This window comes from Oncorhynchus masou, chromosome 12 (genome assembly GCF_036934945.1).
Source record: "Oncorhynchus masou masou isolate Uvic2021 chromosome 12, UVic_Omas_1.1, whole genome shotgun sequence".
NCBI lineage: Eukaryota > Metazoa > Chordata > Actinopteri > Salmoniformes > Salmonidae > Oncorhynchus > Oncorhynchus masou.
In genome coordinates, this window is record NC_088223.1 from 72,778,890 (window position 1) to 72,794,711 (window position 15,822).

A 15,822-nucleotide genomic window follows, 5' to 3' on the forward strand; every position below is an offset into this window, starting at 1 on the left:
TTAGCTTAAAAATATACCCCCCCTTTTTTTCCTCAAACACCCACACGCTTCGCATAAAAACAACTGGCACTGGCATTAGCAATGCAACACATGTAGTGGCAAAATAACTCAAATGAAAAAATGTAATAAAGAAGTACATAAAAAGGGAACTTGGACGGTGTCCGTGAACCTGCTCTGGCGGAATAATGAGTGATCCAAACCTCCCACTGCTACAGTATATGGATGGTTCCCACAAAGTGCGTGAAAAAGCCGGTCCCTGTGCCATGCACTGGCAGATAGATGCCTGTTAGGTCTCAAGTAAAGCATTAACACATTAATCCTATTGAAGCGTCACCATGCAAGACTGGAGGCTGCATCCCCACGGAGGCTGCATCCCCACAGAGCCAAGGCACATATTCAGGTCAGTAAATACAGCAGTGAGCCTGAACTGAGACGCATTAAACCTGGCGTTGAAATAGAAAGACAGACAGAAAGAGAAAAAAGGAGAAAAAGAAAGAGAGATAGAGGAGAGCAAGATGGAGAGACACTGACTTTTGATCCTCTTTCAGTGAAACATCAAAAAAGCCAGAGAGAGAGAATGTGCATGAGATAAATTGAAGAGAGAGGAAGCATGGAAGATGGGGAAAAAGAGATAGAGGGAGCTACCAATAGAGGCATAAGAAAGAGAAAAAGACAGAAGGGAGGTGGAAAAGTAAGAGAGACAAAAACATATAGATGAAGAGAAAGAGATAAATGGAAAGAGACAGGTTCCAAGCTCAGGTTTGGTCAGTGGGGAGGCAACCCAAGTTAAAATGCAAACCTCTCAGGCCACAACACTGTCAACAGAGCATCAGCTGACCGTGACCACCGAGGCAGGGGCATCACTATGGACTTGAAGAGAATGTTCTAGGCCTGACAGATACAATTTGTCCTGACATTATTGCTCACTGAACCTGGGCAGCAGTGTCAGCCAAGATGTTATAGGCCTGCAGAGACCAAAGGACTAATCTCACTCTACAGCAGGGCTGTTCAATTTCCGGTCCTGGAGGCTGAAACACCATTTTTTGTTTCTACTTGGTACTTAATTCCACTCTGGTGCTCCTAGGTCTAAAACAGTCCCTTATTAGATGGAGAGGATGAAAAACAGAAGTGTTTTGGCCTTCCAGGACCCATATTGAACAGCACTACCCTACAGCAACAAAGACTCACAGTGGGCAAAAATATTCTGAAGGAGGAGAGATTACTAGAAACTAACTAGGTTTCCCCTTTTATCTGTGGATTAATTGTCACATTAGGGAACACTTGATTTTGTGTGACTCAAAATTGAGATCCAGGAAAAAAAGGATCTTGTGCATTTCAGGTAAAATAACAACCCAATGTTTAATTATATCCCAGGACAAATTAGCTAGCAATACCAGTTGGTTCAGAATTTGTTTTGATATATTAACCTGATCGCATTTGGTGTGGATGGACAAAATCAACATGCGTACAGACGCACTTGCGTGCCCGGTGTAGTCAGCATGTAACTGCCACAGTCTTTGTTCAATTCTTATCTTATCACCCCAAAGCTTTGTGCAATGGTGGGAAAAGTGTTTCCAGCTATAATAAATATGATCGCTGCGGTAGCCCTGACAGAAGTTAGAAGAGGACTCTGCTACTCTGTTCTTTATCTGCCTAACTTTTGTCTTTTTCCCACCTTCTTTTGGGGTGAACAACTTGATGAGGGTGTGCCGATTACAACTCCACCTTCAAATCAAGAACGAATGAAAATATCATCCAGCAGAAAGGTTCAAACCAATCAATTACCCCAACAGGTTAACCCAACATATCAGGACAGAGGAATGATGTCTACATCTGTGTCAGCACTACGGTTGTCTCAAGTCCTTACTAGAAGTCCATTTGGGCGAAGGACTGGAGGAATAAACATAAATACATCTGGTCACGGTGGCAGTGTTTCTGTTGGCAGTGTGTGTGTCGTTGAGGTGCAGGGTGGGGGGGGCAGTACCTGGGATGGCGGTAGGCTCTGCTGCAGTCCTAAAGGAGATGGTGCCGGGCTGGGACTTGCCCTGCTGGTTCTCGGCCACCACGTAGACTTCATACTCCGTGTTCCAGTCCAGACTGCTCAGCACCACGTACTCACTGCCATGGGGCAGACGGATCTCCGGCTTCCAGTCTGAAACGTGCTTCTAGGGAGGGTCGCAGAAAAGGGGGGGTGAAACACTCAGACAGGACTCAGACATCCGTGGCTATGACACTCAAGCAAACTGCCCATCACTTTATATCACTGTCAAATCTTTCTATGCATTCACACTTATTTGGCCATCCATGAATCTTCCTACATGAATCCCTAACCATTTATTAATCTAGGCATAAACACAATAGTGATCTGTTGTCAATCTATTCAAATCATATGATCCATTCCTCAGTTTTTCATATGTATATCCATAAGTCTATGTGACGTTTTGCTAAACTGAAATCATCACAGTACAATCAAACAGGGGAGATACGTAATAAATACTCTGAAAATCATATTTTTGGGGAAAACCAGGAAGCAAAGCGGTATACACAGCGTTACCTCCTTGTCCTGTCATACTCACAGCCCTGTATCTGATCAGGTAATGTTTGATGGGCGAGCCCCCATCGTCCTGCTTGATCCAGTTGACCTTGAGGGCGTTGCCCATGGTCTGCAGCTTGCCCTCCAGCTTAGGGGGACTGGGCTCCCCTAAAAAGGACATAGCGGGACACAGCGGTTAGTCAGTCACCATGGCATCGACCTACATGCTCAGCTCAGTCTCCTGCCCTAGGCCCTTAATGCAGGTGGCATGGCTGAATGCATCTGTCCCTCATCAAAGCCCATTGTCGGAGAACCAACACACGATCCCACTCTGCCCCATCGCTTCAGGAGCCCAAACCACTGTGTGATACGCACTTATTGTCAATCCCTTTACTCTGGTTTTTGTGTATTTACTGCTTTAAATGTCGTACATCCAGAGGACAAATGGATTGTCTTTATAGTGGCAGTGGCAGAGGATGTTACAAGACAATACAATTAACTTTTGTCCCACATAGACTCAAGGGCGGTTTTATGACAAAGGGACAGTGAGGGCAGTAGGTAATGGGGTGAGGGCCGTGGGTAGTGGGGTGAGGGTAATGGGGTGAGCTGATGGGAATATGTAATTCTCCTTCAGGTGCAGCTCGTTATCAGGCCTCTCCTCCAGACTAATGACAGGGACACAGGCTAATTATCCTCCTCATCTTGATGAGACATGTTACTCTATTACATTTAATAACATAATCATGATCTGCTGGGAAGGGAGGGTTGATGTGTTCCAGCATGTGTACAGTATGTGTGTGTGTGCACCTTTTGAGAGTGCCTGTGTTCGTGTCTAATGATGTTAGCGTTCAAATTTACAGCCATGTCACCTCAGTCAAAGAGAGTTTAGGGAGGAGACTTCAATCACCATAACTCATTCATCATGGGCACATTGGTTACACACAGTTAGCGGTGTGAATATGCTATTAAAATAACTCACAGAATGTTACATACAGCTCCAGTATTCTACTCCCCACTATCACTAACCGCCCAAAAGGTGGTATCAGGTTTCAATTGGCTGCTGCAGCACATCTGCAATGTACACCGAATTGCTTGTTTTTTTGCTGAGATCAAAGGATATTATTTACTGTCCCATTTGTGTGTATTCTTTTCTGACATTTTGCAGTCAGACACCCTGACCTTAGGTCACAACTGGTACAAGTTTTGAAGCTCAGTGCCAATCTTGAGGGAGCATTGTTGCCCATGATCACCCTGATGATATTTAACCATCAATGAACTCTGAGAGTGGATCATTCCCACAGAGGGCAGTGAAAGAGCAGTTGACAACAGAAATGGTTCCAGGCATTGTGAAAGAAACCTATGGAAGTGCAGGAGGGAATATTAATGTTGGACTTTCAATTATACTTCAGCATGGAAGTCTGTTTGGACCACCTCCTTTGACTTCAGCCAAAATAAGGTAAGAAAAATTAAGAAATCAGACAGTTGAAACCTGCTCCACTTTTGCCCACCCGATCAAGTGGATCTTGGCCTAAAGCTCCCTGACTTCAACCTGACTGAATCCTATGATGATTGGATTGTATTTTTCATTTTTATCCTCTACCCTGGCCCTGAAAAGCTGAGTACTTTCTTTCATTTTTATTTAAATTGAGTTGTATCTTAATTAATGACTCTTGAAACATTAATTGCAGGGATTACATAATTAGTCAATTCGGCATGCGTGAAGGCACTTGTTCTTGATCTCAGATTTTCTGATTACATTCTCTTGAAAATGCATTAGAATAAATAGTCTTGGAGTAAGCATGATATGATGCCGGAATTGAAATAAACAGGGTTAGTGATAAGAAAAAGTGGCATGTACAGAGAGTTATATTCATAGTTTATCCAGTCATGAGCATCATTCCAAGTTAGGTGAGGTTTTTCCAAATGCTAAGAAGAAAGAAGAGCCATTAAGGTTATACATGAATTAGAGATATTAACAAAAACATGCTCTTTCATGCAAACACCATATTTTATTCAATATGTAGTGATTCGAGGAGATTTGAAGTATCAATTTGTGATTGTCGCATGATCATGCCCATTTTCATCTGATGCAACAATAACTCAACTTTTTTATTGGTCTCCCTAAATAAATACTGTACAGATAGCATTACTTTAAGTGTGTCTGCACAGTAGTGCATACAAACGTCATATCAATTTCTGAACGTTACATTAGACAAAAAGGTTTTATTTGTCAGATCCTTTACTCTAACTGACATGAACTGACATGGTTAAAGGCAATTATGTTCTGGAGTAAATAAAACTTGAGCTACCTTCACTGAATCACCTAAATTCTTATTCACTTTTTCAGCTCCTTTAAAGACATCCCCGCATGTGTGAACAAATGAGCTTATTGATAGGTTTGTTGTGCCCAAATGCAATGGAAAGATTATTGTCACACCAGATGGGTTAAAGAACTCATGAATTGTAAATGGGACTGTAAGTTTTCAGTCTGTATCAATACATGTGAATAACACAGAGGCACTCTGGAAGACAAACACAGACAGACAGACAGACAGGACATACTGTACATGCAGACAGGCCAGAACTTCCTGTCTGGTGAGATAGTAGAAAATGAAACAAGGAAGTTGGAGGAAAGAGGAGTGAACTTGCATGCATGCAGTAATGTGGGGTGAATACCACTGTTAGTCTGTCCAGAAAAGCATTCTGGGAGACAGAGTTTGAAAAGGAATTAACTCCATGGATGAGTAGGTCAATCCAGGTAATATACAATTCAATGAGAGTGCGATGCAGTTGCTATAGGTGATGGTTTTAAAAAAGTGCTTTAAAAATATGTTCTGTTTGCATATGATAGCCATTGGAGGCACAAAAAAATAAAACTCTAGAAAATACATCAGGGTTAGATGTCAACCATTTGCTTATCTTCAACTTCATTATGTAATGCTCACTGATAGCTATATAGCAGCATATTTAATATATTATGTGATGTATAGCTTTTAAGAAGGCAAAGAGGGAAATATACACCTCTCATAAAAATGTGAATTATATCCTCTCTTTTAGTGGGATACAAAGTAAGCATACACAAAACTACATACAATTGTAGTAATATGATTGGATAGAATGCAGGTTGACCTAAGGTCAAAATCTATTCAATAGTTGCTCTCTATTGTTCTATCAAAGTAGATTATTTTAGCTTAACATCTGCTGCTTGTTGATATAATACGAATTGACCAAACAGAACAAAAAAAATTACCTTCTGTTCACCAACGAAGACGACATCATCAGCACCATGCAAGAGCCACATGACAAAGTCATATGATACGCAGGCACATGATTGGTTGAAAGGAAAGTGGAGGGGGGGTCACATGGAAAATACAAAACATTTTTAAATTATGTAAACATGGGTAAGGTACAAAACAATAAGAAAGTTAAAGACAAAATTATACAAAACAGAAACACAAATGACAAAAAGAAATACATAAGTTCACAATAGAACTTCTTTACACATCAAATAGACATAGAAGACATGTACAGCAACTCGATACATGAAGCATTTTAAGACATCCAGTTTCGGGTTGTCAGTGTATTGAATAGATATGTCATGACCAGGAATAAGCAGGCTCATATATGCAGGCTAAGATATGTCACTGTAATGTTTTGTGTGAACTAGATGCCAATTCCATCAAATGCTGTCCGTCCAAATTTGCCTCATGCATCTTTCTTTGAAACAGTATTTCCTCTGGACTGGAATTCATGTGAATATACATTTTTCATACTCTATTTCTACACAAACAAAATAATGGCTTTATATGAGACTGTAGCATATACTTAGGAAAATTCTTGACCTTAAAGGGTCTTCATAGAACCTTGTTTTCTGTGTACATTGTACATTTTGGCTCCAACCAAGTTGTGTAAAAAAAAGGAAACCAGAGGAAACTCTGCAGTATTGACAATACTGACTGACAAAGCACATTGTCAAGTGTCATATGTGCAACTAAATATGGTAAATGACAACAACAATATGACCACATTTGCGGGTGGGGGGGGAGTTGATCAGCAACAAAGCAGATAGCGAAATGAGGGGGGGGGGTTGATCAGCAACAGAGGAGATAGCTAAATGGGGGTGGGGGGGGGGTTGATCAGCTACAGAGGAGATAGCTAAATGGGGGGGGGGTGATCAGCAACAGAGGAGATAGCTAAATGGGGGGGGGGGGGGGTTGATCAGCAACAGAGGAGGTGGGGGGGTTGATCAGCAACAGAGGAGATAGCTAAATGGGGGGTTGGGGATAGCTAAATGGGGGTGGGGGGGGGTTGATCAGCTACAGAGGAGATAGCTAAATGGGGGGGGGGGTGATCAGCAACAGATGAGATAGCTAAATGAGATAGCTGAAGTCCTCACACATTGTAGGACTTCAGGGTACATACTGTATCTCTGAGGGCATATTGTCAAAATGTATGGCCTCAGTGTATGAGAATGCAGAATAAACCCATACCACAGTATAAAGTCCCATACTTTAAGAAATAATGTATATATGTTCATAGAGGAAATAAACATGAATCACAGCAACACTGAGTGGACTCTGGACCTCGTTTAATGAATTATAAACATCATTAGACATGCAACATACTTACTCCAATTACCTGGTATCAAATGCATATAAAGAACGCACACTTGTTAACACACCTGAAGCCTTGAGGAAAAATCCCTCATGCCATTTTTCACATTGAGCTAACGAGAATACTAATCACACGTGAAGGCAATCAGTATTGAATAATGACTGATTTGTTAATATTAGTTACATAGAGCCTATAAGCTCAACAACTTATCATTCTACAGGTGAGTCAAAATCTAATTAGTAACTAATAGACCAGTGTTATTATACAGCTGTTATATGATGTATATTGGTCAGCCTGGTACATGACCTACAAAATAGTTCCTCAGGCTTCCTTATATTTTTCACAGTAGATAGATACCAGCGATTCAACAAATACATAGCACACACACACACACACACACACACACACACACACACACACACACACACACACACACACACACACACACACACACACACACACACACACACACACACACACACACACACACACACACACACCCAATGTTGACACATAGCAGCTTCCTAATTTACAGCCAATCAAATCAGCTATGTTTATCCTAACAATACCTTAGGGAAACCTGATTTACCTTTCCCGAACATGTATGTAGCCTTTACCTCTCCCAAGAGCATGAAACATATGGCTAGGTTCCCAATGTGGGAACTTCAAAATCCTCATTAAAACACACTATCCTGCAAACAAACCACGTTTTCGAATCAATAAAAAAATGATCTTATCAGTAACTGTCATCAACAACCATGAGTCTCAGTAACATGATATAAAAGAGCATAGCTTTATCTTATAATAGGAAGTTGCTCATCCATGCCTCTCATTCTTTGCCACCAAATAATTTTTATTTTATCCACCCCCCCCCCCCTTTCTTCCTTCTCTTTTCATGAGTCACAGGATTTATGTTAGGACAGATTAACATCCCTACTGTTATTCATAAATCTGTTAAAGACACTGGGAAAATTAAAGTCCTGGGCCCAGTTTCCCAAAAGCATCTTAAGGCCAAACTCATCGTAAGAACCTTCGTAGGAGCATCGTTAAATCACTGAGTTGTTTCCCAAAAACATCATTATTATCATTGTACTTGAAAACGCTCGTAATCTAACGCCTGCATTAGACCACTCTTAGAACAGCTAAATGCATCATTATATGCTTTTTTTGCCCTGTTATTCTCTCATTTTTTAAATCAAAGATCAGTTATCTTTCAGAAATCCCCAGTCTGTCAGAATAATATTTTTTGTTTTGCTGTCTGTCAAACCAGGCTCCCTTAGACACAATAACACTATATATACAAAAGTATGTGGACACCTCTTCAATTGAGTGTATTCAGCTATTTCAGTCACACCCGTTGCTGACAGGTGTATAAAATCAAGCACCTAGCCATGCAATCTCCATAGACAAACATTGGCAGTAGAATGGCCTTACTGAAGAGCTCAGTGACTTTCAACGTGGAACCGTCATATGATACCACCTTTCCAGCAGGTCAGTTCGTCAAATTTCTCCCCTGCTCGAGTTGGGTCAACTGTAAGTTCTGTTCTTGTGAAGTGAAAACATCTAGGAGCAACAACGGCTCAGCCGCAAAGTGGTAGGCCACACAAGCTCAGAGAACGGGACCGCCGAGTGCTGAAGCGTGTAGTGTGTAAAAATCGTCTGTCCTAGGTTGCAACACTCACTACGGAGTTCAAAACATCCTCTGGAAGCAACGTCAGCACAAGAACTGTTCATCAGGAGCTTCATGAAATGGGTTTCCATGGCCGAGCAGGGCACACAAGCAAAGATCACAATGCGCAATCGGCTGGAGTGGTGTGAAGCTCGCCGCCATTGGACACTGGGGCAGTGGATATGTGTTCTTTGGAGTGATTAATCACGCTTCACCATCTGGCAGTCCGACAGACGAATCTTGGTTTGGCGGATGCCGGGAGCTACCTGCTCGTACGCATAGTGCTAACTGTAAAGTTTGGTGGAGGAGGAATAATGGTCTGGGGCTGTTTTTCATGGTTCGGACTAGCACTGTTAGATCAAGTAAAGGGAAATCTTAACAGTGCAGCATATAATGACATTCTAGACGATTCTGTGCTTCCAACCTTGTGGCAACAGTTTGGGGAAGGCGCTTTGCTGTTTCAGCATGACAATGCCCCCGTGGACAAAGCGAGGTCCATACAGAAATGGTTTGTCGAGATCTGCGAGCCAGGTATCGGCGCCCAACATCAGTGGCCAACCTCACTAATGCTCTTGTGGCCCTCCAGCAATGTTCCAACATCTAGTGGAAAGCCTTCCAAGAAGTGTGGAGGCTGTTATAGCAGCAAAGGGGGGGACCAACTCCATGTTAATGACCATGATTTTGGAATGAGATGTTCGGCGAGCAGGTGTCCACATACCTCTGGTCATCTAGTGTATATGAAATGCACTCTGTCATGGTTACTCTGTCATGGAACACCCCAAATATTACCTGACGTCACTGTCAATAGCCGCCAGGGGAAAGACAGAAGAGGTCAAGGAAAGGAGCTGCCTGCATCTTAGAAGAGTGTTCAGACATAACACCTGGCATAGCCGAGGAGCCACAGATGCACAGACAGGAAGAAAGACAGAGAATGGAATGTACAAAATAAAGAGACTAGCTATATATCTAAAGGGCAGAGAAGCTCTAGGTGTGCTAAAGCTAATGGTGGAGATGTTAGTTAATGGCAGGACGGGAGCGCCCTTCTTTAGACTAATCAGACAACATGCAGCAGTGTTAGCTAATGTTACTGTGATCCATCCTGTAATCAGATGTGTGCTGCATGCTGCACTGCACTGCTTCGACATTAAAGAAGAATGTCTGTAAAACCCACTCTAAGTTCCTTGAAATCAAACACACGCCAAACTGTGGGGGCCGATACCAAAAGCACAGTGTTTTGTAATACATGCGTTTGGGGTTAACTGAATTCATATCAAGTAGAGGGCAACCTGTTTTAAGTAGAGGGCAACCTGTTTCTTGCTAGCTGAGGTTAGTCAGTGGAACTGTACTAAGGATTGAGGCAGTGAGCAGAGTCAGTGACTGTCTCTCTGTATCACTGACCAACCCTATAACTAATAACAGTACAACAGTAGCTCCTCGTCTCTAAAGCGGAGCGAGTAGCACTAAGCAGTGTGAGACCAAGCAGGCATAGAGAGGGATATTGGGGGTAGAGGGAGACACACCGGCATACTCACTAAGGGCTGCACTGGTTGAAGGAATGAAGGTTGGTGTCACTGACGAAACTGCAAGATGGTGAAAACATGGTGAGAGGTGCCTGCGATTCCCCAGAGAGGGCAGTGCAAGTCGTTAGTGTTACAGACGACTGAACATCCTGATGGCAGAGCACCCCCTCGGTACACATCAGTCATCCACTGGCACCAACACACCATAGAGCGTCATATCGACTTTCAGATGAGGCTTATGCTGAGCAGCATGAAACACCCCATGAACAAGAGCACTTCAAAATCATGATGTACAGTACAACATCACATTCACCATAAGAATGTGTCATACCACAACCTGAGATGCTGCTATTATGGAACGTATTTAACTGTGTTTTATCATTAAAATCAGCTGGAATCTACATTGTACTGTAATAAACTAAAGTTTCACACTCATTTAACCTACACTATCATATTCTTATCTCATTAGGAACACCAGCAGGTAGCCCTGTAAATTCTAAATACATATTGACCTCCCCACATTAAAATTCCTAAGAGCAGAAGATGAGTTTCCAAAAGCCTTGTTTGAAGCAGGTAGTATAGCTGTTGGTCTATGTTTGACAATTATCATTAGAATTGAACCCACTTTATCAACACAAACACAATTCATTCCAACCAAGCTGCTTTCTCAAGATAATCATGAGTCATTACCCACAAGGTAGGTGTTCTTGTAAAAACCGCCGATTTGTGCAGACTCATGACAATGAAAATGTATCATTGGTAGTCAGCTGAAACTAGTTATATGAGAAACTATTCTCTTGTATGACTCAATTAACTGTGAACATCTAAAATCTTGTTATTAGTGACAAAAGCATATTGTGTAAGTGAACCATAAAATGGACTATCAATGTACAATACGCCTAATTTACCAGGCCCTATTTGTAAACAAGTGAGGGTAGAACTGTCTCAGGGAACCTACGTCGTTGCTTCAAGTGGGTCAGGCTTTCCTTAGATATACTGGAAATGAGGTGAGGAATGGTATGGCAGACAAAGACACCAAATGATAAAAGCAACACTGCGGCCATTGACAGAACAACTCCAACCAGAGTGAAAAAGACTTGGGAGAACACTGTCAATTTAAAAATGAGAAATGTTTTAATTTTAAATTTAATTTGAAAAAAGCATGCCTGCTTTTGACATGATATTTGCAAGAAACGCTCATAAGCCATCGACTTCGCAAAGAAGGTTCACACTGCTTGACTGCCTTTAAGTTGTCATCAGTTCAGAAACAGAAGTACAATCAGAAATTCAGCTGTTTCACCGGTTAGAATTTGAGTGATAATCCATCTTGCATGAGCAGGCCAGCAACTATGTCTGGCAAACCGCAGATATTGCAAACCACATATTTGTGGTAAGGTCCATTGCAGATAATACATTTTCAGAGAATGCAAAAATGACCAAAAGAAAAATCTTCTCAATCTTTTAATTATTAATAGGGATTCAGTCCGCACAAGCATGCTGGGGAGAGACGGACGCTTAGAGCAGACTGGAAATCACATTTTGGATAGCTACATAATAACCAATAAACATTTTTTTTTTCACTGCAATTGCATAAAAGCTGAGCGGCAGCCGAGGTATTTATAGCCAGGTTTCCATGGTGCCAGGGCCAAGGCACATCATGTTAGAAGGGTTTCTGAAAAAAATGCCAAGAGACAGGGAGAAGGAGGCTGAGCCATCCCTTAGAAAGGCAAACTCACTCTCCAATTACGTCAGATCACCAGCTGGAATGCTGCGTGAGTGTGTTGGGAGCATTTTGTGAGGTAGCTGCTGTTGTATATGTAATTTGAGGTGTGGTTGCAGACGTTAGAACAGTCTCCATAGTTCCTTCCACCACCTCAGCCTCGACCACCATGGCTGGCTTACTGGTGACTTCCTCTACCTACAGAGGTGAAAGCCCCTTATACATGCAATCTACAGAGTTGTCCCCAAGGCTATTGCCATGGGTCACTGGGTCTCTGTTGCCTTGACTGGAGCGAGGATATGTGTTGTCATGGCTACAAGAACAGCTGTGTTACCCTCTGCCCTCTGTGGGTCATCAGGTGGAGTCCCCAGAGGGAAAGGGGAACCTCAACACAGGGGGCTCTGTCTCTGACATGGTACCCATGACTACATCTCCCTGGTCCTCAGCTTTGGTTGAAATGTCCTGGGGATCTGGTTAGGAACCTTGAGCATCGGGTTAGCCCTTAGCCTTAGAGAATCGTCATATCCCTTTGCAGGTTCTGTGGACACCTGGCTTACCTCTTATTCTAGTAGGACTTCTATTAAGGGTGGTTGTGGACACTATGGACTTCTAATTGTTTTAACTTGGGTCACGGTATTTCAAAAACTAAGACATGTCTTCTGTTCCCAATTGATGGAGATACTGTGTAGAACAATGGCATGACACAGACATGTACAAGAGAGCATTCTAACTAGTACTATGACACACACGCCTGCACACACAAACCAATTAAAGGAGATTAATTTAAAACTTGTATAACATAATTATATTAAATATATCTGATCATATGTTTTTAAAGTAATTATTTCATTATATGCCATTTAATATCAACAGCTTTTGTCTAGATTTACAAGTTGTCCCTTACACCCTGGAAATACAGTAGTACTGTAATACAGACTAAAGACTAAAGTCTATGCCATCCCTGTGCTCCTGGCAAGTCATGCAGGCCCTGAGGAATGTTAAGTGTGTGTTTGGAGTGTTCCAACCATTATCCCACCAATCACCTCTCCCACCCAGGGAGGTTAGCCTCCACAATAAAAACAGATGATGGTATCCATCTCCTCCAAACATAACCACATAAGAGAATCAGCATAATTATGAGATATTGTCTTTGTTGAGCTTCTCTGCCTTTGTACTAGGGTCTTATGATGGGGAAAAATAGGCTTCTCTGTAATGTTGCCTCACACTGTCATGGCTGAGCAGAGATGCAATAAACCCGGTGAATTAGGAATGCCTTAAAGGGATACTTCAGAATTTTGCCCATTTTTGGCAGAGTCAGATTAGCTTGTGGATACCATTTTTATGTCTCGTGTGCAGTTTGAAGGAAGTTGCTGACTCGTGTTAATGCAATTGCTAACTAGCATTAGTGCAATGACTGGAAGTCTATGGTAACTGCTAGCATACTAGTAGATACAATAGACTTCCAGTAATTGTGCTAATGCTAGTTAGCATTGGCTCACGAAACTACCACTTAACTTCCTTCATACTGGATGCAGATTGCCAAAATCCCAAAGTATCCCTTTATGAACGGCAACAAACCATCAAACCCAACCACGGCTGGATCCTGTCTGTTGCCGATATCTCAGGCCTCATTTAAATTGTGCCACATAAACAATGAGTCATCATTGAGAAACTAATGGCACTGAATATTTATATTTCCCTTTGGCTGATAATGCGGCTCAGTTCTTTGTCTTTGTTTGTATACGCTGCGGTATGGGCAATAACACTGTCCAACATGGCGTTATTGCTCATTATGTTCATATGAATTACTGAGTATCTGTACAATTGGCTAAGGATTGAGTGACTATTTGAAGTCAATCAGGGGTCAATCAGTTCACTGTACAAAGGGAGAGGGGACAAGATGTACACGGGAGAAGCAAGTGGCTAAAAATGAGCTATGGAACTATGTGATTGCACAGTACATGGTCACTAATGTATTACACGCTCAAAGTCTGCTTAGAAACTACAATATGACTAAAACAAACCTGAGTCCACGTTAGAGTAATGAAATGGTATGCCATCTGGAAATGTTTGAGACAAGAGTTATTGTGTGAGCGTTTTAATTTATTGAAAGCAAATACCAAAATGCCCCAATCTTAGCTTTGAGGTAATGGCCAAGTAGAATTCTTAATTCAATGAGATAATGAAACAAAGCAAATTCAATTGTCCATTGAAAATATATTTTTTTCATCTATAAAACTAGCAATTGTTAATTCAGTTTTTTACATAAATGTTTAAAATAAATGAATGAAATGAAAACAGTCAAAGAAAAGGATGCAAAGGCAGGGAGACGAGAAACTTACTTGTGAAAGTATAGCCTGAGAAGTCCAATTGAACAAAAATAGATGGGTAAAGATGAACAAAATCAGAAGAAACAGAAACAATTAAAACAGAAATGTACAAAAATGGTAGAAGTTGACTGTCCTGTCACTTCACAACTAAATATGAACCATGATAAACAGTGATAATGGGATAGTTCACTTTGGTAAAGTATACAGTGTCTTCAGAAAGTATTCACGCACCTTGACATATTCCACATTATGTTGTGTTACAGCCTGAATTCAAAATGGATTCAAAACATCTACACACAACACCCTATAAGGACACATTGAAAACAAGTTTTTAGAAAGTTTTGCAAATGTATTGAAAATTAAATACAGAAATATCAAATTTACATAAGTATTCACACCCCCGAGTCAGTACTTTGTAGTAGAAGCACCTTTTGGCAGCGATTACAGCTGTGAGTCTTTCTGGATACGTCTCTAAGAGTTTTCCACACTTGGATTGTGCAACATTTGCCCATTATTCTTTTAAAAATTCTTCAAGTTCTGTCAAATTGGTTGTTGATCATTGCTAGACAACCATTTTCAGGTCTTGCCATAGATTTTCAATACGATTTAAGTAAAAACTGTAACCTGGTCACATTCACTGTCTTCTTGGTTGGCAACTCCAGTTGGCCTTGTGTTTTAGGTTATTGTCCTTCTGAATTCATCTCCCAGTATCTGGAGGAAAACAGAGGGAACCAGGTTTTCCTTTAGGATTTTCCCTGTGTTTAGCTCCATTCTGTTTATTTTTTATCCTGAAAAACTTCCCAGTCCTTAACAATTACATCAACACCCATAAGATGATGCAGCCACCACCATGCTTAAACATATGGAGAGTGGTATGCAATAATGTGTTGTATTGGATTTGCCCCAAGCATAACACTTTGTATTCAGGACAAAAAAATAATTGCTTTGCCCCAACTTTGTTGCAAACTGGATGCATGTTTTGGAATATTGTTAATTCTGTAAGGGCTTCCTTCTGTTCACTCTGTCATTTAGGTTAGTATTGTGGAGTACTACAATGTTGTTGATCCAGCCTCAGTTTTCTCCTGTCACAGCCATTAAACTGTTTTAATTCACCATTGGCCTCATGGTGAAATCCCTGAGCAGTTTTCCTCCTTTGTTTTTACACTGAACAAAAATATAAATGCAACATGTAAGGTGTTTGTCCCATTGTCACAACTTCCGCCGAAGTTGGCTCCCCTGCCTGTTCGGGCGGTGCTCGGCGGTCGTTGTCACCGTCCTACTAGCCGCTAACGATCCCTTTTTCGTTTGTCTGTTGGTTTTGTCTTATTAGTTTCACCTGTGTGTATTTTGGTTTAATTAGCTTCCCTATATGTAGTAGTTTGACCCGCCCTTGTTTTGTGCGGGATTGTTTTTTGTTACTCTGTTGGTTGTGGTTT

General features: G+C 41.4%; 1 protein-coding gene across 6 annotated transcripts in view; it reads right to left on the reverse strand.

Annotated features, from left to right (window-relative positions):
- LOC135550801 (neural cell adhesion molecule 1-like) overlaps positions 1-15,822 on the reverse strand; it is a 328,171-nt gene that overhangs the window by 24,855 nt on the left and 287,494 nt on the right. For all 6 annotated transcript variants that reach the window (XM_064981920.1, XM_064981918.1, XM_064981919.1 and 3 more), the window contains 2 exons: positions 2,577-2,701; positions 1,985-2,165 (listed from right to left, as the gene is read on the reverse strand). In XM_064981920.1, coding sequence (XP_064837992.1) covers positions 1,985-2,165; positions 2,577-2,701 — 306 coding nt within the window. The remainder of the gene's footprint in view (positions 1-1,984; positions 2,166-2,576; positions 2,702-15,822) is intronic.